The sequence below is a fragment of the Camelus ferus genome, chromosome 15 (genome assembly GCF_009834535.1).
Source record: "Camelus ferus isolate YT-003-E chromosome 15, BCGSAC_Cfer_1.0, whole genome shotgun sequence".
Lineage (NCBI taxonomy): Eukaryota > Metazoa > Chordata > Mammalia > Artiodactyla > Camelidae > Camelus > Camelus ferus.
This window is the reverse complement of record NC_045710.1, coordinates 38,772,239-38,794,294: the sequence shown is the minus strand read 5'-3', so window position 1 is coordinate 38,794,294 and position 22,056 is coordinate 38,772,239. Positions and strand designations below refer to the sequence as shown.

Genomic DNA, 22,056 nt, shown 5'->3' with positions numbered 1-22,056 from the left:
TACTCACTACTATATATAAAATAGATAAACAGGGTCCTACTGTATAGCACAGGGAACTGTATTTAGTATCTTGTAACAGCCTATAAGGAAAAAGAATACGAAAAGAAATACATACATAAATGAATCACTATAATGTACAACAGAAATTAACACAACGTTACAAATCAACTATACATCAGTTAAAAAAATTTTTTTTAAAGTTTGCCAGCAACCACCGGCAGCTGGGAAGAAGTAAGGACAGATCCTCCCCTGGAGGTTTCAGAAAGAGCATGTCTCTACTGACTCCTTGATTTCAGCCTTCTAATCCCCAGAAGTGTGAAGCAATACATTTCTATTGTTTTAAGCTACCTGATTTGTGGTAATTTGTATGGCAGCCCTAGGAAACCAACATAGGAGGCAAATGTGGCAAAAAGGAGACCAATAAGGAAGCTGGTAGTGGTGTAGATGGGGAGAAATGGCCTGAATTGTAATATATTTTTCACATAGAGCAGCTTGAATTTGCTGGTAGGTTAGATGTGGCACATTCTTTTTTTTTTTTTAATAGACTTTATTCTTTTAGAGCAGTTTCAGGTTCACAACAGAATTGAGCTGAAAATACCGAGTTTGCACATAGCCCTCCCCACCCACACATATATACTCCCCTATCCTCAACATCCCTCATCAGTGTGGCATATTTGGTACAATTGATGAACCAACATGGGCGCATTATTATCAACCAAAGTCCATAGTTTACATTAGGGTTCATTCTTGATGTTGTACATTCTATGGGTTTTGACAAATGCGTAATGACATGTAGCCACCACCATAGTATCATACAGAATAATTTCATTGCCCTACAAATCCCTTGTGCTCCATCTATTCATCCCTCCCCTCCACCTCCCCAACCCCCTGGAAACCGTGATCTTTTTATTGTTTCTGTAGCTGTGCCTTTTCCAGAATGTCATTTGGTTGGAATTATACAGTTGGAGCCTTTTCAGACTGGCTTCTTTCATTTAGTAATATGTCTTTTAAGTTTCTTCCATGTCTTTCATGGCTTGATAGATCATTTCTTTTTTAACTGAACATATATCTTTTAATTTACATATATGTATTGTTCATTGTTTCTAAGAATGTTTAGACCTTTAGCTTTTTAAACTTACATAGTTATCAAAGAAATAAAGCCAGCCACAAAATAAGAATTAATTCAAAAAGATAATACACCCTGCTTTTAACAGCAACATTGTTTATAATTGCCAAGATATGGAAGCATCCTAAGTGCACATCATTAGTTGAATAGATAATGAAGATGCAGCATATATTTATATATGTAATGAAATACAACTCGTTCATAAAAAAGAAGGCTATTTTGCAATTTGTGGCCCTTCATTCACTTTTTATTTTCACTTCAAAAACCAGAATTTTATAACTGGCAGAGACATTTCCATTACATCAAAAACAACAAAATACCTAGAAATAAACTTAACCAAGGTTACCTATACTCTGAAAACCGAAATGACACAAAGAAATGGAAAGACTTCTTGTGCTCTTGAATTGGAAGAATTAACACTATCAAAATGACCACACTACCCAAAGCAATCCACAGATCCAATGCAACCCCCATCAAAATACCCGTGACATTCCTCACAGAACTAGAACAGTTCCAAAATTTATAAGGAACCACAAAAGACCCCAAACAGCCAAAGCATTCTTTTGTAGGACTCTCTTTTTTTTTTTTTTCTCTTTCTTCTTTTTGTTCTCTTTTCTTACGGTTTGATGACTAGAGAAGGTCCTTTAACATTTGTTGTAAAGCTGGCTTGGTGATGCTGAAATCTTTTAGCTTTTGTTTATCTGTGAAGCTTTTGATTTCTGCATGAAATCTGAATGAGAGCCTTGCTGGATAGAGTATTCTTGGTTGTAAGTTTCCCCCTTTCATCACTTTAAATATATTGATGTGGCACATGGCACATTCTTACCGAGATGAATTAATGATGATGTTTAGATATGTTTTATGAGGATCTAGTGGTGCAGTCTACTGAAACAAGGAAGAACAGAATGTGGACTGATGGGAACTGTGTTTTTGTTTGTTTGACTCTATTTTGAAGTGATTTCAAACTTACATAAAAGTTGCAAGACTCAAACTTAGATTCCCCAGTTGTTAACATTTTACATATGTGATTTGATTACTATAATTATAATTTCTGAATCAAGGGTTCTGTTTTGGATAATGTTAAGCATTAGATATCAGTTAGACATTAAGTGGAGCTAACGAGTTAAGTAAATCTGAAGCTCGGGGGGACGTCAGGGCTGGAGTTGTAAATTCTGGCATTATCAGCATGTGGATATAGTTAAAACCATGGTTCTGGTTGAGATCATTTAGGGAACAAATAAGGATAACAAAGGGAAGATAAGGGTCATTGCAACATTAGCTACAGAACAGCAGTAAAGACTTAATGAAACAGACTGGAAAGATGTGCCCATGAAAGCCAAAAGAAAATCAGGAAACTGAGATATTAAGGAAGTCAAGAGAAAGGAGGTAAGAAAGTTTCAAGAAGGAGGTAATGACCAGCCAGCTGAGTCAAGTAAATGCTGCTGAGTAGTTGTTAAACTTGAGAATAAGTAACTAACTACTGGATTGGCAGCATGGAGGAAGAGTAGAGGGGGGAAAAAAGCTTGATTGGATTGGGTTGAGGTAGAGGGCTTGTTTATGTGTAAGTTACACTAAAAACATTATGTTTTTGCATTTCAGTGGAGTATAGACCAGAGTTTCTTGGCACTGTTGACATTTTGGGACAGATGATCCTTTGTCGTGAGGGGCTATCTTGTGCATTGTACAATGTTTAATAGTATCCCTGGCTTGTTTCCACTAGATGCTAGTAGGATGGGTCACCCCCTCCCCCATGCCCCCAAGTTGTAACGACTAAAAATGCCTGCAGACATTGCCAAATGTTCTTTGGCAGGCAAAATGGCCCATGATTGAGAACCACTAGTTTAGATTCCTAAATGAAAGGCATGACTGTTCCCGCTAAAGTTTTAGGCATTAGTGTGAAGGTGTTTAGGGGCAAGCAGGGGACCTTTCTAGCACTCCAAGAATTTTGTGATGTAGTGTATATCTACTTTGCCTATAATGCTAGTGGTCTTATTTTATCTTTGATGATTCATAATGAATCTTACCTTGCACTGTCATTATTATGCGCATTAGTTATCATCATAGAGAATTTTGAATGTAAATAGGTAGAAGATGTGCCTGCATATTTGTTCTGTTCTGTAGATTTCTCTGCATTGTCTTAATCCTCAATATAATCCCACCTGCTTTTTCTCTTCCAGATTAAATGAATTAATTTCAGTGGGATTTTGGTAGGAAGTGGAAGAAAATTCATGTGCTTATTTTGTCTTATACAGAGTAGATAATTCATAAGCATTTGTTAAGTAAATCAATTAGTACTATTGAGAAAATTGGATAAAATATATTTCTTTTTAAATTTAAAAAAATTATGGCTGTAGGATGTGGGTAATTAAATGAATCCTTTTTCATATATTGTATTTTTTTCCATTCTTTTAATTTTATTATGTTTTAGGAAAGAATCTCATTGGGGTTAAAATTTACCAGTGGAGGTACAAAATAAAGCTGCTATCTCTCACTTTTTTTTTTCCCCCAAATTACAGGTCTTAATTCCATTTTGTTCCTTTTTAGTGTTTAGCACTGTGCCTGGCATGTTGTAAGTATTCAGTGATAGTTAATATTTTTATGTTTGTTTAACTTAAACTCTTTTTGTCTCTCATTTTTGTCATTTAAGAAAATTGGGATTAATACATGTAAAGTACTTGGAATAGATTTTGGCATTTTTAGTTAAGTGTCCCATAAGTGCACTACTGTTCCTTGATCCATGAACAACTATTTTTTTTTCTGTGAAGCTTTTTCTGATCTTACTAGTTTGATTTAATAATCTGCCTATCTGTATTCTATTTTATGTCCCAACCATTATGCTAAATAACATTGACTTACTTGCTTGTGTGTCTTCCCACCAAATGTGGTTCTTGATATCTGGGGCCTGTCTTTTTTTATTTTGGTAGTCTTGGTGCATAGTTACTGCTTGCGACATACTGTTAACCCCTCATTTTTGCTGGGTCTTAATGATTGAAGATGATGGTGTGACTGAGCATGGTGGGGTGTGCATTAGTGGAAAGTAAAATGTGACAAACATGCTAACACCAGGTTGTAAGTAGTGGGATAGCAGGTTAAAGAATTTGAACTTTATTGTTTGCCCTGGGAGGTGTTTTCGGTTATTGACCAGCCTAATTTCATATTTAAGGAAGATAATTCTGAGTGCAGAGTAGAGAATGTGCTAGAAAGAAGAAATAAGTTTAGAGGCAAGAAGATGTAAAAACTCTTAACTCTTGCTATAAGTTTCTTTTTTTTTAATTAAAATTTTTTTTACCTATAGAGCAATGTATTTAGTTGAGCTTCAATTGGTTTTTTTTTAACCATTTTTTAAAATTGAGGTATAGTTAGTTTACAGTGTGTCAATTTCTGGTATACAGCATAATGTTTGTCATATATCTACATACATGTATTTGTTTTGGTATTTTTTTCATTATATGTTACTACAGGTATTGAATATAGTTCCCGGTGCTATACAGTATAAATTTGTTGTTTATCTGTTTTATATATAGTAGTCAGTATCTACAAATCTCGAACTCCCAATTTATCCCTTACCTCCCTGGTAACCTTAAGTTTGTTTTCTATGTCTGTGAGTCTGTTTCTGTTTTGTAAATAAGTTCATTTGTGGGGTTTTTTTTTTTATAATAAGATTCCATATATAAGTGATCATAAAATATTTTTATTCTCTTTCTGGCTTACTTCACTTAGAATGATGATCTCCAGGTCCATCCATGTTACTGTAAGTGGCATTATTTTATTCTTTTTTTATGGCTGAGTAGTATTCCATTGTATATATACCATAACAACTTCTTTTCTTTTTTTGATTGAGTTATAATCAGTTTACAATGTTGTGTCAATTTCTGGTGTACCATAACTTCTTTATTCAGTCATTTGTTGATTCACGTTTAGGTTGTTTCCATGTCTTGGCGATTGTAAGTAGTGCTACTATGAACATTGGAATGCATGTATTATAAGGTTCTTAATTTAACTGAGATATCTTGCAGCTCATACTTGAAGGATAGGTCTTAACAACATGAAACCTTTTAAATCATATCACAGCTAGGCTTCAGGGCTTCCCTTTAACTTTGCTTTTTGACTTTTTATTACAAAACATTATATTAAGTTTTTAGTAAAATGCTAAAATTTATTGTAAACAAGGTGTACAACTGCATTTTGAAAATATTCACTTTCTATGAAAGCTTGTAAGTTGGCGATATTTTCACCAATTTATCACCAAACAGGTGATAAACCTGTTTGTTGTGTTTTCTGTTCTATCTGTTGTTCAACATTTAATGTGTATCATGTGCAGGGAGGTAATGTGGGACACAATTTTTCTAGCTGGGAAAGGAGATGAATTCTGTTTTTAGTATACCAAGTTTCAGGTGTTTGTATAGCTAGGCTGGAGATACCTTACCTATAAGACTTACAGAGTTGTAAAGACTTTGAGAGGGGGTAGAGATTGAAAGTTTTCTAATAAAAATGGTAACTGAGACGTAGGATTTGATGAGTTTATGTATCTGAAAACAGTAGTCTAAGATGTAAATAGAAATGCAGTGAAATGTTCTGCTTTTTTTTCACTAGTGTTTGATGCATCAGAATTATAAAGGATGAAAACTGAGATCTTGGAGTAGAACCAAGAAGGGTTCATTGGAGACTTGAGACTGCACAATTGGGCAGAGTACAGCAGAGTAAAGTCAATTAGAGGGGCATTAAGATGAGTTCATAAGGAAATAGAAACTGTAGTTAAAAAGATTCTGTGAAGGTTAGGAAAGCTGGAAGAGTAAGAAAAGAAATGTAGGATTAAGTGATGGTTTTTCCAGTTAAAGAAGGTGGTATGTGTGTTGGCAAACCATTTATAAAGACAAGGAGGTTCATTCAGTACTGTTAAATAAAACCACTGAGAAATTGGTACTGAACTATATAATATTTTAGAAAGGTAAAATGAAACTTAAGAAGAATTGAACAACCCAGGAATTGAAGAAAGCTGATTTTCATCATATAAATTTGACATACAGAAGAATAATTTTAGTAGTTGTTTCTGGAGGAGTTAAAATTCTTTGAAGAGTAGGCACAGGATTAAAAAACAATTCTACTAAGTGTTGAGTTTTTAATGTATGCTTAGGGTGAGTTTATTTGAAAGCTTTAGAAATGCACAAAAGTAGATTGTTAAAAGCTGAATAAATTCATAGAAAATATAGTCACAGTAGTTTTGTTGAAAACAGATAGGCATAATTGGAATACTGTATTTGATATGTAGATTTTAACATGGTATGATGAGAGGGGATTTTAAGCACATTTATCATATAATTGACTTTGAAATAAGCAGGAATGATCAATTACAGGGGCATGATGCTTACATTGATATTCACAACTGCTCCAAAGTTATAATTTTAAAAATATACGTATTTATGAAAAAGAGTGATCTAATATAGTGGAATGAAATTTTGACACTAAAATGCTTGAAAACTTCTGATAGACCAAACATGGTTCTTAAACTGTAGGCATCATTGTAATCATGAATCTCAGAGATACTAAATTCATGGTATTTTTTGAATATTCCATATAAAGTAATATTAGATAGTACTTATTGAGTATTGGGTATTATATCAGGTACTGTGTACTGCTTTACATATACTAAAATTAAATGGGTACTTTTAAGATATAAAATACACAGTCAGGTAAAATAATAAACAATTCAGTAGGAAATGAAAGAGAGTTTCCTATTTAAGATGAAATGCATATCTATAGGCAAAGGTGAAACTTTCAAAATCAGTCTTAAAGAAATGGGTCACATTCGTGCTTTTGGATACTCAGAGTTGACATCATAGCAACCTTTGTTCCCCTGAATGATAACAATTAATGTATGGAGGTGGTATTTGGATAGTGCTTACAGTTCTTGGTAGGTTGAATGGTGAATATGTTGTTTGAAAGTGTGAAAAGGAAGTATAATAGTGGCTCCAAGTAGGAGTAGGATTTTAAAAATCCAATCCATTAGATATTTATATTAAAAGTTTCTTTTCTCACTTAATCTAATAGATCTTTCTCCTGCCAAAGTCATATAAGCTATTTATATTGTGCCCTAAGATACTATACCCTCGTTTTTTTATATTCTTTTATTGAGTAATAGTCATTTTACAATGTTGTGTCAAATTCTAGTGTAGAGCACAATTTTTCAGTTATACATGAACATATATATATTCATTATCACATTTTTTTTTCCTATGAGCTACCGCCAGATCTTGTATATATTTCCCTGTGCTGTACAGTATAATCTTGTTTATCTCTTCTGCATTTTAAAATCCCAGTCTGTCCCTTCCCACCCCCAGCCCCCTTGGCAACCACAAGTTTGTATTCTATGTCTGTGAGTCTGTTTCTGTTTTGTATTTGTGTTTTGTTTTGTTTTTTAGACTCCTCATATGTGCAATCTCATATGGTATTTTTCTTTCTCTTTCTGGCTTACTTCACTCAGAATGACATTCTCCAGAAACATGTTGCTGCAAATGGCATTATGTTGTCAGTTTTTGTGGCTGAATAGTATTCCATCATATAAATATACCATATCTTCTTTATTCAGTCATCTGTTGATAGACATTTAGACTGTTTCTATGTCTTGGCTATTGTAAATAGTGCTGCTATGAACATTGGGGTGCAGATGTCATTTTGAAGTAGAGTTCCTTCTGGATATATGCCCAGGAGCAGGATTCCTGGGTCATACAGTAAGTCTATTCCTAGTCTTTTGAGGAATCTCCATACTGTTTTCCACAATGGCTTTCCTTGCTTCCCTCTCCCACTCTTAATGATTTAGATGTCTTCTTTTACAATTTTGTGTTTATTCTTTCTGTAATTCACGGTAGTTATCTCCTTTCCAGTTACGAGTTTCTCATTTTTGTAGCATCCTGCTTCTTTTCTATTTAGAGTAGACCTGTGAATATTTCTTTTAGCATGGGTTTAGTGTTGCTAAACTCTTTAGTTTTTGCTTGTCTGTGAAGTTCTTTGTCTCTCCTTCTATTCTAAAGAATAGCCTTGCTGGATGGAGTATCCTAGGCTGCATCTTTTTTTCATTCAGGACTTTGAATATATCTTGCCACTCCCTTATGGCCTGTAGTGTTTGTGTAGAGAAATCAGCTGAGAGCCTTATGGGGGTCCCGTTGTAACTCACTCTGTTTTTCTCTTGCTGCCTTTAGGATCATTTCTTTATCCTTAACTCTGACCATCTTGATTATATGTCTTGATGTGAGTCTGTCTGGGTTCTTCCTGTTTGGGACCCTCTGAGCCTCCTGTACTTGGATATCTGATTCCTTTAGGTTGGGAAGTTTTCAGTCATGATTTCTTCAAATACCTTTTCGATCCCCTTTGTTCTTTCTTCCCCTTCTGGAATCCCTATTATGTGTAGATTGGCACGCTTTATTATTATCCCATAGGTCCCTTATATTGTTTACATTATTTTTTATTTGTTTTTCTCTCAGCTATTCTGATTGGGTGCTTTCTGTTGTCCTGTCTTCTAGGTCACTTATTCGTTCCTCTGCATTATCTAGCCTGCTTTGTACAGCCTTTAGGTCAGCTCTTATCTCAGCAAATGAGTTTACTAATTCTACTTGGTTCTTCTTTATAGCTTCTATTTCATTTTTGACATATTTTATATCTCTTAACACTATTTCTTTTAGTTCCTTCAGTACTTTGATCAGTCCTTTTTTGAAATCTTGATCTAGTAGGCCATCAATGTCTATTTCCTTGATTGTGCTTTCAGGGGATTTCTCATGATCTTTTAATTGGGAGTGGTTCCTCTGCTTCTTCATATTGCTCATATCTGTCTGGCACTGTGGCTTAAGGAGTATCAGTTATCTAGTTCTCCTGGAGATGGTGTGCTGTTAATGATTTTATCGAGAGGTCTTTGTGTCTTTGCCCTGTTTCTCGAACTCAACTTGCTGTTTCCAGAGGCCCTCTGTTGGCGCCCTAATCTGTGCTGCTTCCAGTTTCTGCTGGCGAGCAGATTGCACCCCCTCCCAACACTGGGTCAGGTGCTGAGCTCTTACCCAGTGGGCGGGCAGGTCACTCCCCCTTCCTGATGCCACAGTCAGATGCTGCGCTCTGGTGAGGCAGGTGGGCGGATCGTGCCCCCTCCCAGCACCGTGGTCAGGTGCTGCAGTTCCTGCGAGGAAGGCAGGTGGCTGCCCACCCTCTCCTGGCTCCGGTCGCTCCGCTGCTCTGTGTAGCTGCCCGCTCCGCCTCAGGTCGCTGCTCTGAAGGTGGGCTCAGGGAAGACCGCAGAACGGCCCCGCCCCTGCCCCGTGCCAAATCTCAGCTCCTTGTTTGTCTTGGTAGTGCAAGAAAGATCCTATCTGCCTCGGGCTGTAAACAAGTCTCAGTCCTGCCTAGGAGGTTTCGGAGCCCCTGGGTGCAGATTCAGGGCTCGGCCCCGCTCCCGCCTGGGTGCTGCACACAGGAGGATATGACACTGTGGCTGTGCCCTGCCTCTCTTCTCACGACAAGCGCCAGTAATGGCGGCACAGGTCTGAGGAGACAAAGGCTATGGTGTCCCTCTCCCCAGGGCACACCAGCAGTGTTGCTTTGCTTTTTTTGCAATTTATGGGGGACTGAGATGGTTCTGCTCAGTATCCCCTCCCAGCCACATCATGCAGCACCCTGCATTCCCCGAGGCTGCCTCAGTGCAGCTGCGCCAGTCCTCCGCCCAGCTCGGGCTGCCTGTCCTGGCCCCCAGCTGCCTGCTTGCATCTCAGGCTGGATGTCATGGGGACCCTTTGTGCCCGTTAAACTCAGTTCTGTCGGTCAAGGGGTGCTCGGGGCAGATCTGAGCCTCGGAGGCTCCCCCTCAGTCCCACTGGCCTCTCCATTGGAGAGGAGAGACCCAGAGAATGAGCGTCAGCCCTCCTTTGCCGCACTGTCCCCGTGGGACCGGTCCCGCACTGCTTTGCTTTTTCTTCTTTCTTTTTTCCTTTTCTCCTACCAGATTTTTGGCGTCTTTGTCTTTCGAAGAGGGCGATGTTCTGTCGTAGTTCAGCAGGTGCTCTGGTTGGCTGAGTAGGTCCGTAGATGTGAGTTTTGGTGTATTTGTGGGGGAGGGTGAGCTACAAGCATCCTTCTACTCCGCCATCTTGCTTCTCTCCTATACCCTCTATTTTAAATTTCTTCACCTCCATTAAATATTTTAAAAGCAAATCAATGTATCACTTGTATTTCAAAAAAAAAAGTTTCTTTTCTCAGTGTAGGGTTTACACTCATACTTTTCTTAGATTCCTAAAACTTAACACCTGACTAACATCTCTTCTCTGAGGAATAACAGTCTGAGTTATGTGTGTGTGATGAGAGCACAGTGAGAGAGAATGGTTTGGAACTGAGGTCCAAACGCTGTAGAGACTTACAGTTTTGCTGACAAAAGTAAATTATGTTGTAGGTAACTCAGTACTTTTATGATTCTTGCTAGCTGGGAAGCTCCAATCCTAGCTTCTCTAATTCAGTATTGTTTAACTTGTCCATTTTAGTCATGTTTCTCCATCCCAGGGAAATGAGTATCTATCCCTGGGCTTTTTGGAACATGGTCTGCCTATAAATGATGGTATACCACATGTGTATTTTCTAGTCTGACTTCTCACTGAAAGCCTGGAAAGACATATAAACGGGAATCCCAAAGTAATCCTCCCCCCTTGATATTTCATAACATAATTGTATATAAAATGGAAGAAGAATCACTTTGGGGAGTTACAAATTCCTTTCGACGTAGGTATGTATGTGAAATGAAAGGCTGGATCTCTGAATTCACCTGTGTGATTCTGACCTATGGCATGTGAATCTTGGATAGGCTTATTATATTTGTGGGAATTTGTATGCATCTATCATAACTGACATCTCTATGTAACAAGTCACATACTACTTCATTATAAAAAAAGTTAATCTAGTTTACCTCCTGGAAAAAAAGATGCAGGATAGTGAAGATGGGTTTTTAAATATATTGTAGAAAGATCTTGTGCTTTAGCAGAGACACAGGTTTCTGCTACTTACTAGATATGTAACTGGGCAAGTTACTATGGAAACAAGCTCAGAGGATGCTTCCACGTGTAAAGTTCCTAGTACATCCTTATGAGACATTCATTAATGAGTATTAGTGTACCCTTCCTGTTGTACAGGACAAGTGAAATGCCTTCTTGAAAGCTAATATTCAAATGTTGGAAAATATTTTATTTTATCATTATTTAAAAAAAATTTGGGGGGGGAACATAATTAGGTTTATTTACTTATTTCAATTATTATTATTATTTTCAGTAATAATAGTTAGGTACTGGGGATTGAACCCAGGAACTCGTTTGTGCAAAGCATGGTCTCTACCACTGAGCTACACCCTCCCTGCCAGAAAATATTTTAAATAGTTATGTAGGTGAGTAAATTATCAAGTAAGGTGTGAATAAATTTAAAAAAAACATGAAAAAGACTACTGTTCCCACTTTGTAGGACAGCTTTATTTTATTTTATTTTATTTTATTTTATTTTATTTTATTTTATTTTATTTTATTATTGTTATTTTTTTGAGTTTAGGAGAAAAGAGGCAATTTTATTGCTTTGTCTGGCAAAGGGGGCTCACAGCAGGCTAGTGCCTTCAAAACTGTGAACCCAGCTTTATTTTATTTTATGTGAAAAACCTCTATACTAATTATTAGTTTCATGTTAGATTTAATGTGATATTGAAATTCTTTTTATGTTGAAATTTCAGAGAGACCATATATCCTGCTGAAAAAGAAATCACCTATAATAATAAATAATCTGATTAGTTTGAATCAAAGTTACTTCTACCTGAGTTAATAATGTGCATGTATGTTTCCTACTTGAGTAGAATCATCACTATTCAGTGGATACCTTTGTTAGGTGACAAGATACAAGAAGGAAAAAAAAAAGCTGTGTAGCAAACAATCAGGTAATGCCACTTTTTACTGTAAAAAATTAAAGTTCTAAAAGCCATTTCAAACACCAAACTTTCATTATATATATTTCTGTTAATTTGTAATATAAAAAAGCCCATCTTTTTTTTTTTTAAGTTTCAGTATAAGATTAATACAAAGTGAAGGACAGACTGCACTGTTAGTGATCTGTATAATGTAATTTGTGCTTTTTTTTAGCTAAAAGGTTTTTTTCCCATGTAGTAAAGTAAATTTATTCAAAAAGGAGAGGTGTAGTACATTATAATTCCAAGGAAATTTTTATATTAAAATGCTGGGGGTTTTTTGGCTTCAATTGGAAAGGGTCTCATTTAATACCTAAACAAGGAAATTAACAATCAAGGCTGAAATCTTGTCTATATTACTGTACATTTCTAATTAAACATTATTTTAAGCTTTTATATTTTAAACCATGGTTACAGAGTTAATGTATGGAAGATATTGAAGGTATAACCTTATTTACTGGACTTTTGGTTTAATTCTCAACAACTTCAAAATAGCACTGTGATATAAAACAACAGAATTACATTTATTCAGATAAAAACAGGTTCCAAAATAACTCTCATTATATTAACGAAGAACTCACTTCTCATGAGCAAGTATTAAATTTCATATAATTGGAGAATCATTATATTATTGAAACTTGAAATTTTTTCTTTAACTATACCCCAATATTTTGAATATGTGCTTCAAGCCACTTGCAGTTAAACTATAAATTTTGAAGATAATTTGACTACAACATTAAACACAAATAAGATCTTCAAATAAACACATTTACAAATTATATTGCCATTGTACTGTTAAGCTGTTTTCTGAAGACTAAAAGCTCTGCTTGTTTGGAAAAGTCAATGATTAGGTCTTTTTAAGCAGTTGAGGTTCTGTTTTTCTTCTAAACGTTCCTTTACTAATTTTTCCAAAGAGAAAAGATGCTCATCTGCATCTTCTGGTACAAGTTTTCTAATAGAGTTTGCAAGTTCAAAAAGATATTCTATATTTCTTCCACTTGGACCAACTGCATTAAAAATTTGTTCAGCGATTTCTTCCAGAGGTGCGGGACCAAGATAATTAGGGTTATCACATGTTCCAATATATAGCAACACAGCGAATGGTTTTGTTGTGGAATCTTTGGGATAAAAATCAACTGTTGTGGTCCTGTACCCTCCTTTCTCTCTGAAATCAAGGTATGCTTTTACTTCTTCTTCCTTTCCTGTTGGCAGTTTGTAAGCAACACCCCATACACAACCCTGTAAATAAATAAAAAGAATATATTATTTCATATTTACAAGGCTAAAATAGGTGAAGATATATTATGATCTAAGAAAGTATCTTGTATATCCTTAGAAATCAGCACTGTTTTGCTTCACTTAAAGTGCACTGAAGAGGTATATATGAAACAATAAAGAAAATCAGCACTTTAAATTTTTCAATCTGAGTAAATGACTTTCTTGCACACCAGGATATTTATCTTTGTTTACATTTTAAAAATTATGGGACTTATTTTAAACTTACGAGACTGAAATGAAGAAAAAATACCAGGCCTGCATTTGGTCATTAAAAATACAGTTCTGAAGCTTTAAATCTATAAACATTTCATTGACGGTATAGGGCAGTAGTTTCCAAATTGCTTTATGGAGTGTTGTAGTCACCCTAAAGCCTAACTCAGGGCTGTCTGGATGTAAGTATTGGGGGGCTGGCTGCAAGGGCTTTGACCCCCCAACCCCCTTCAGCTAGAGTTGAACATCACTTATCTCTTTATGCATTAGGTGTTTCCCTGTTTGCAGAAAGGGTTCTGTGTTTTAAAACCTCTGTAATATAGTAGTAGTAGTCGTCGTCGTCGTCGTCATGATAATAATAATAATAATAATAATAATAATAATAATAATAATAATAATAATAATATAAATATACTATTAAGGCCATAGCAGTTTCATTTATTTGTTCATTTCTTTACTGCCAGACTTATATCCTTCGTAAATTACTTCGTCCAGAACACTAAATGGCAGCCTTTTTGTCAAAATAGCCTATGAACAGTGTCAGCAAAAGCAATGTACTTTAGCTATAAAGATTTTTGGTAGTACTAATAAAAGATGTGATATAAGCAAGGTTTATAGTTTGTAACAAATTTTCTAGTTTCTTGACAACCTTTAATTATTTAATTATTAAACTTTAGGTTGCTAAGCATCTTTTTGAATGAATTAACATTCTATAGAAACAAAGTGCCTTTTATTAACTTCAATTAGGAGTTTGTTACCATTTGAATGTAAATGAAAGCATTTCATAATTTCACGTTATTCATTTGCTGTTGCTAGCAGCTTGATTTTTATATATCAGAGTCCTTTTTGAAGTTAAATGTTTAATTTCACAATACAAAATTTTGAACCTATACCTCAATAAAATGATTGAAAATATTTAAGAAACAGAGGACTACAGGTAAGTAAAAGTCTTCTAGTGCTTCAAACCTTTAAGGAAACCTGTTGTTATTGATAAAGTTAGGCAATAAAGAAAGTGATAATTCATGACTGGAATTTTTGGTGAAATATTAGACTTCTAGCAAATGTCAGGAGATCTTTAAGGGTCCCATTTGAATCTTAGTGGTAGTCTGGCTGTCTGAGGGCTGGATCCATTTATATCAAAGGGAACCACAAAATTCTCAGTCTACAAACTCATTAAGAAAGAAAAAATAAGACTACATGCCATTGGTTTTATTTGGTTGTCTGCCTTAGGTTCTGCATTCCAGCTTTTCCCAACAGGTGAAAAGAAATACAACAAATACATCAGGAGTTCTAGACTTAAGTGTAGTTCAAGTTGTCTGTGATGACTGTTAATTAAAATTTCATTGATTATTAAAACTGAGAAACAACTTAACATTTTATGATTAAAGGCTATACAAAAAAGAGTAATTATACCATACCCGAGGATCTTCAACAAGAGTCACAACTCTTCCAGGCTGTTTTAAAAAAAAGTAAAAAAAAAAAAAATTTTTTTCTGAATTAAAGTTCATTATCTAACCGAGCTTTAGCAACTTACTGTTGACATGGAATATTTTAAGTTCGTATGCTCATACTAAGCACTTTTTGAAAAGTACTTATTTTTATGATAAATTTTAAATGAATTTAAATGAAATAGGAGAAATATGCCTTATCCAAACGAACTTGGTCTTTCTAAAAGATTCTCTTTAATTTGTATGTAATAAGTATATTATGTTCACTTAGAATGGATATATTAAAAAACACGTATCTGCCTAAGGCTCATCTAAAATGAAAAGCAAAAGCAAAAAGTAATTATAAATAGAAGTTCTGGTCAATTTTTTCCCTTTAGAAAAAAAGATTGTTACAGTTTTACTGGGTAACAAAACATGACATTTTAGCATGCTTCCCTGTAGGGAAGTGGTTCTAAAACTTAAGTGTAGATCAAAATTACTTGGAGGTAGTTCCTGATTCTATAGGTCTGGAGCTGTCTGAGAATTTACATTAAAAAAAAAATACAATTCCTACCTGGTGTCAAAGGCTGTGTATCTCCTGATATGTTATCATTAGTGAGAAAGCTGAATTGCAAGCCATAACTTTACCTTCTCATATGCCTATTGTCTGGCACACAGTGAGCCTTTATATTTCAGATATTTGTGTCATCTTTGTTGCTATTTCCTTTTAGTCTTTGTCCATTGGTATAGATAATTCATAATCATGGAACACATGGGATTTTGAATTATGTTTTTTTTTAAATTATACTTTCCTGTTAGCCTTCTCATACATTTTAAAAGTTGCATAATATTCTACCATCAATGAACTATAAACATTCCTGTGTTTTTTGGACATTTATATTTGACTAGTTTTGTATTTAATAGTGCTACAGTGAGGTTACTACAGTGTGGGTCATTGCCATATTACCTTCAGTTTCAAAGTGAATTTGGAGCGATTTATTGAATACCTATACTCTGTGTTGTAGAGAAGGTAAAACCTTGATTCTTGTTTAAGAGGTTATATTGTAATTCTGGAATATGAAGTTAACATGTGAAATAGAGAATACTTAAGGACTATGATGTATAGTATGTATTAAGTGCAATAAGAATTCTGAGTCTTGGCTGGTCAGAAAGGAAGACAAAATTCTGGCAAAAGGGCACTGTGACTCATGATTTATGAGTGAGGGTCTAGAAGCAGGATTATACCAGGACAAGTGTCTGATTTTAGCAGAGGGTCCTCCACTATATGGACGATGATTCAGAAAGATAACTTGAGAAATAGGATAGAGTCAGATTTGAAAAGCCGAAGATTGGAATTGAAATTAGAGAAAGTGGAAAATAACCCACTGAAATTTGGGAAAAATAGGAAATGAGGAGCTACTATAGCACTTGAATAGTAGGTGACTGACATGATAAAAGATGAGCTTTTGGGAAGATCAGCGTGGTAAAGTGTATAGTATGCAAATTTTGAGTCGGAATGAGGTAGACTTTGAGTAAGAAATGTTTGTGGTCCAGGTGGCAAGTTCTGCACTCTACCCTTCCTTGCCTCCCTTTTCATCCAGCCCAGTCACCAGTTCTTGGTAGCCCCATCTTCTGAATCTGGATTCTCTTCATTCTGCAGTTGCCTCCTTAGGGATTTTGCTGCCTACCTCCAGTCTTTTCTCTACTTGGCCGTAGAATGACTTTCTGGTGCAAAAATTAGGCTACTCACTCCTGTGCTTTGAATTTTTCAGGGTTGTAATATTCTACAGGTTAAAAGAAAAGTTCCTTAGCATGAGTTAACTACAGCCCTCATTTCTTACCACTTTCCCTCTGAAGCTGTGCTGAATTATTTATAACTTTTACAAACATTCATATTTTTGGATATACCAGTACCCTGTGTGGAATTCTCTTCCTTTAGATTCCCTTGGATATCCTCCTGCCACTGTCTCCATAAATGCTTGGCTGTCTCCCCAGATGACTTTACAGCAGCTCCTTCTAAACTCTCATTGCTGCTTTCATTCTTCCTTACAGCACTTATCAGGTATTGTTTGCATAGGTGTCTCCCACTTATATGTGAGTGCTCAGTAGTAATTGTTGAAAGGAGAAGAGGTAAAGTCCTAGATGTAGGTGGTGGCAGTTGAAACAGAAAACAAAGAGTGTACATACAGGGAGTCATTAAGGGAAAATAAATGGATTCCTGTGACTGCTTATGGATGATACAGACATGGACTATTGGCTCTACTGATATATTTACTCAGAAATATTTCCTAAAACTTAAGCTCTTTGTTCCTAAAATAAATATGTTACTGAGAAACAATATAAATTTGCAAACATACTTAAATGGTTTTTTTGGGGGGGGCAGTGAAACTGAAGGAGGGGTCTTGGAAACTGAAAGGGATTGGAAAATATGAAATATGAGTAATGACGGGTGCTTTGATTGGGTAATGAGTGATGTTTCTGATCTAGATCTAGAAAAGTTAGGGATTTAGTAAATGTTCGTGACTATCTCTCGTGTTAAAATGTTTTCTCTTTTTGAAATTGAAATATATTCTCTCTGATGAGAAAAATTTTCACATTTAAATAAATCCTTAATTTGATGAGAAATTGCCAGCTTTGTTATAAATAAATGAGATTTTAATTAAACTTAGGAAGATATAAAAGTTTAATAAAGCTAAAAAGAAAGCATAATTTAGTCAAGCAAGTAGGTTTGGTATTTTTCCTATAAATGTCACGTTGCAGTATGTGGAAATGAGACTAACATTTGTTTAATAATATCACATTTCATATGTAATGATGATTAACTCACCAGGAGCATATGTTGCGGTAAAAAACACAGTCCTATATTGCATCTATGTCATTCTTTTAATTTGCTAGATATTTCTGTAGCCTTTTGTATTCTTGTTTGTCAGATAGTTAATATTTATATAAGGCTGGTGATCCATTATAAAAAATGTGAAGTAAAATAATAATGTTCTCAATTTTTTTTTTAAAACAGAATAGTAGACTTAGAAAATGTGTAGTGTCTGGGCTTTCCTTTAATTTGCTATGATGGATTCTTTAAATAAAAATAGCTGTCAAACTATTAGCCATTGCAGTTTTTTCCCCCCAACTTTTCCTATATTTTAGTACATTTAAATAAAAAGAGAGATGTTGGCTTTTATAGCTACCTTTTATAGCTGGCTTTTAAAAACTCATGAACTGTTGTAGTGAATTGGCAGTTTCTTATCACAAGTTTGTTGACAGTGTACACATCTCAGTGTGCTATGTAACAAACATAAACATTTTGGTTGAGACTAGAGTAGTAAAATATGCCATAAGCATATTTGTAAGTATTTAATTCATTAAATTTAAATTTAAGTCATTAAAATTGAAGCCTGGGCTAAAGCTTTCCTCTTCAGAATGGCAATTTTAAGTGCTCATATCTGACAACTCAAAAGGCATTTTATTTAACTTAGTTCTTTAAAGTTTTAAATACTGTTTTATAACATTCTTAGAGATACTTTGGCCATGAAGTTTCTGTTGGCCTATAAATGTGTATTTGCCCTAAATCACTGCCCTGTTTTCAAGTCATCTTGTCTACCTAAAGCCAAATTCTTAATTCATCGACTCTAGAATCACTTATAACTTATAACTTTTGTGATTTTTGTGGTTTTAATCTTGTGTCTCATTTATGAGCAGGTGCAAACTACAGCCTTACTCTCTTCCCTTTTCCATGATGCACGCCTACAGACATTTCTTTGGAATTAACCCCAATCTCTTTCTACATCTGATTTCTAGCATTTTAAATATTGTGTTTTTGGACCAAAATTAAATTCTCTTTTAAAAGGTGGTAATCAAGCTTCTATAGAGTATTTTAGAGAACATGTAAGCAATTAAAAATTTTTCTACTCTTCTAAAAGTTAGGAGGTTAACTATAAAAAGTGTTCAGTTTATCAAAATTATCAGTTACACCAAATTTAATTTTCCTTACAGATTAGTTGTTTTGCAGCCAATACAAGGCAGATTTGCATAAGCAGTGGGCTGCTACTTTCTCAACACATATATTATGAATGTCTTTGAATGAATGACTGAAAAATGGATCAAGGAACTTACATTTCATATTCATAATTTAGAGGAGAACCACTGAGGAAAAAAAAACATTTAAGTAATGCTGGATAAGATATTGGTACTATGTTACTCAGGTAACAAACCAAGACTCATTTAACTTCAGAAGTACCTGACAACCAATGTGATCAAAGTAAACTCCTTAATAACTGGAGGTAATTTTGGAAACTAGTTCTGTGACCTTAGGTGTCATACAATAAAATCTTTGGAAAGATTTAAAGAAACCCCAGAAATAACGTGCACCTTTAAACTGAAACCAATGAAAGTCTGCCAGAATGCAGAAATGCCAACAAACTTAATTGCTAAAAAGATGAATTTGCTAGTTGATTTTAGTATTTCAACTCTGTGGTGACACGAAAATTTATCTCCTGCCTTTTGGAGGAGGGGGCAGTGGTTGCTAAGAGATGGGACCCCCTCCTAGCACGTCAGCCTTGTGCGAGCTTGTGCCCACATTTCTTACCTCCTCAAGGACTAACCCCCAGCATCTCAAGCGGCTTTGGAAAGAGTGCGCTTGGCTTGGGAGAGAGTAGGGGGCAGGTGGCCGAGGAAGGTGCACAGATATAACACATCATCCCTAATGTACATGATCGGTGCCTGACGTTGGGGTGTGGGTCCCAGGAGCTGGGCCAAGAGTTGAGGAGCAGTGCTCCGGGGGCAGTAAGTGTAGGGGACGGCTGGTGCCTCACCTTGCCAGGAACGCCGCGATGGTCGGTGCTGCCCTGCCAGAAGCGTCTGCTGTAGCCTGAGATATATCCAACCAGCTTGTCCTGATAGGGGAAGTCCACCTTCCAGATGAGGGATCCGTAACCAAAAACCCACATCCTTCCCCTGATCTTCCTCCACGATGGCAGTGGCGGTGGTTGTAGCGTACGCAGCCGCCGTCCGGTTGGCTGTGGTCTCTGCAGGCTGGGACTACAGCTTTTTGGACGCAGGCAACCGGCTGCGCAGGCGCAAAGGCTGCACTCCGTACGTGGGGGCGCAAAGCACACTGGGGCTTGCAGTTTGAGGAATATTTTCCTACTCTGAGTCAGTAGTATTACTTTGCTTGCTTAGGGTTTTAAGCATTGACCTCGTTTATACTAAGCAGAGGATTCGTCAGAAGTCTCCATAAATTTTCCTACCTTTTCTCCGGTGTGCGTCGGCAGAAGACTACAGTACCCACAGTCCTTTTCTGGGATTTGTGGCTCTGAGGCAGGAACTGTCTGCTGTTTTCAAATGAGGAAGGGAAGGAGTAGAGAAAGGGCAGGCGTCGTGGGTGTGTGGTCTAGATCCTGAGACAAGGTATATTTGGGTGCTGCAGTTGACATGTAGAAAACATTTTGTTCTGTTTTGAAAAGTGAATTTTTGTCCATATAACAGCAGACAGGGGGAGCACAAGCTGGGAAAGTATGCTGTATTTGATTTTACTTAAAAAAATCTTTACCTTTTGAATAAAAACAAAGTTTACTGCAGAAATTTTGTACCTGTAGAAGAGCTACTATTATTTCAACAAAAATTGCTTACATATTTAAATTTTCCGTGTGAAACGACCTGATTCATCTTTAGTATGCTTAGGAGCTCACTCAGAAAAAAGTAGACAAAGGTTTTTAGCTCTTGTATAGAATTTGGAAGTCATACATGGAACCTTCTGAAATTGTATACACAATTCCGGATCTGTGTATATTTTGGGGGGAAGAAATTTAATAGCTTTCATGAGTTTCTCTAATGGATCAAGTATCCTAAAAAATGTTTTGATCTACTGGTTAGAGCTGCTGCTCCAAAATGTTGTTTAGGAAGCTCACTTGAGCCATGAAGGCTATGATTCTGTATGTGAAAACAGAAGCCTTAACAAACTGATTGTTCTTTCTTGAGCTTTTATGTTTTCATGGCCTTTAACATTATGAAAGAATGTTAGAACATCCAGGTTCAGAATGTGTAATTTGTACTCTTAAGAAATCAGCAGGAACAAGCCAAAAAGAAAAACTTAATTTAAGAATAACTAGGTCTTACATATACAATGGAATACTACTTGGCCTTAAAAAATGATTAATACCATTTGCAACAACATGGATGGACCTAGAGATTATCATACTAAGAGAAGTAAGATGGAGAGAAACAAATATCATATCATTTATATTTAGCATTTTAAAAAGTGGTACAAAGGAACTTATTTATAAAACAGAAACAGACTCACAAACATAGAAAACAAAGTTACAGTTACCAAAGGGGAGAGGGTGGGAAGGGATAAATTACGAATTTGGGATTAGCAGATACAAACTACTATATATGGAATAAAACAATAAAGTCCTACTGTATAGCATAGGGAACTATATTCAATGGCTTATAATAACCTATAATGAAAAAGAATATGAAAAAAACCCCAAACAGATTCACAGACATAGAAAACAAACCTTTAGTTACCTGGAGGGGAGGAAGAGAGAGGAGGGATAAATTAGGAGTGTGGGATTTGCAGATACTAACTACTATATATAAAATAGATAAACAACAAAGTCCTACTGTTTACCACAGGAAACTGTATTCAGTATCTTGTATAATAGACATTTAATAATCTTGTTGTAATAACCTATAATGATAAAGAATATGAAAAAGATTATATGTATGTGTAATTGAATTAATATCCTGTACTCCAGAAACTACACAACATTGTAAATCAGCTATCAGTTAAAAAATAAAAACCAGATCTTTTAATATTTTCTCCAAGTTGTAGTTTCACTTTGCCTGGAATGGTTAGTTTCCCCTAACTTTTTAGAAAAATTTCAAACGTACAGAAGAGCTGGAAAAAAAGAGTATAGTGACCATTCATATACCCGCTACATGGATCCAATAATTATCATTTTGCCATAGTTGCTTTACTTTTTTTCCCGCTCTGTATATACTTTTTAATCTAAAACTTTTGAAGCAAGTTGCATGTGCTGACTTCACTGCTG

General features: G+C 35.6%; 2 protein-coding genes across 5 annotated transcripts in view; one reads left to right on the top strand and one right to left on the bottom strand.

The window, feature by feature from the left end:
• Positions 1-22,056, top strand: part of ASB3 (ankyrin repeat and SOCS box containing 3) — an 83,569-nt gene that overhangs the window by 1,616 nt on the left and 59,897 nt on the right. For 2 of the 3 annotated variants that reach the window (XM_032497545.1, XM_032497543.1), the window contains exon 2: positions 4,847-4,877. The exons of the other annotated variant lie outside the window; for it this stretch is intronic. In XM_032497545.1, coding sequence (XP_032353436.1) covers positions 4,870-4,877 — 8 coding nt within the window. In that variant the 5' untranslated portion in view covers positions 4,847-4,869. The remainder of the gene's footprint in view (positions 1-4,846; positions 4,878-22,056) is intronic. 3 annotated transcript variants of the gene reach the window in all.
• CHAC2 (ChaC cation transport regulator homolog 2) lies at positions 12,322-20,096 on the bottom strand. 2 transcript variants are annotated; one of them, XM_032497546.1, is made up of 3 exons: positions 19,816-20,096; positions 14,996-15,031; positions 12,322-13,328 (listed from the first exon to the last, which is right to left on the bottom strand). In XM_032497546.1, exons 1-3 carry the CDS (start codon positions 19,948-19,950, stop codon positions 12,930-12,932), a joined length of 570 nt encoding a protein of 189 aa, XP_032353437.1. In that variant the 5' UTR covers positions 19,951-20,096; the 3' UTR covers positions 12,322-12,929. The 2 variants fall into 2 exon arrangements, with proteins under 2 accessions (XP_032353437.1, XP_032353439.1); XM_032497548.1 differs by lacking the exon at positions 14,996-15,031.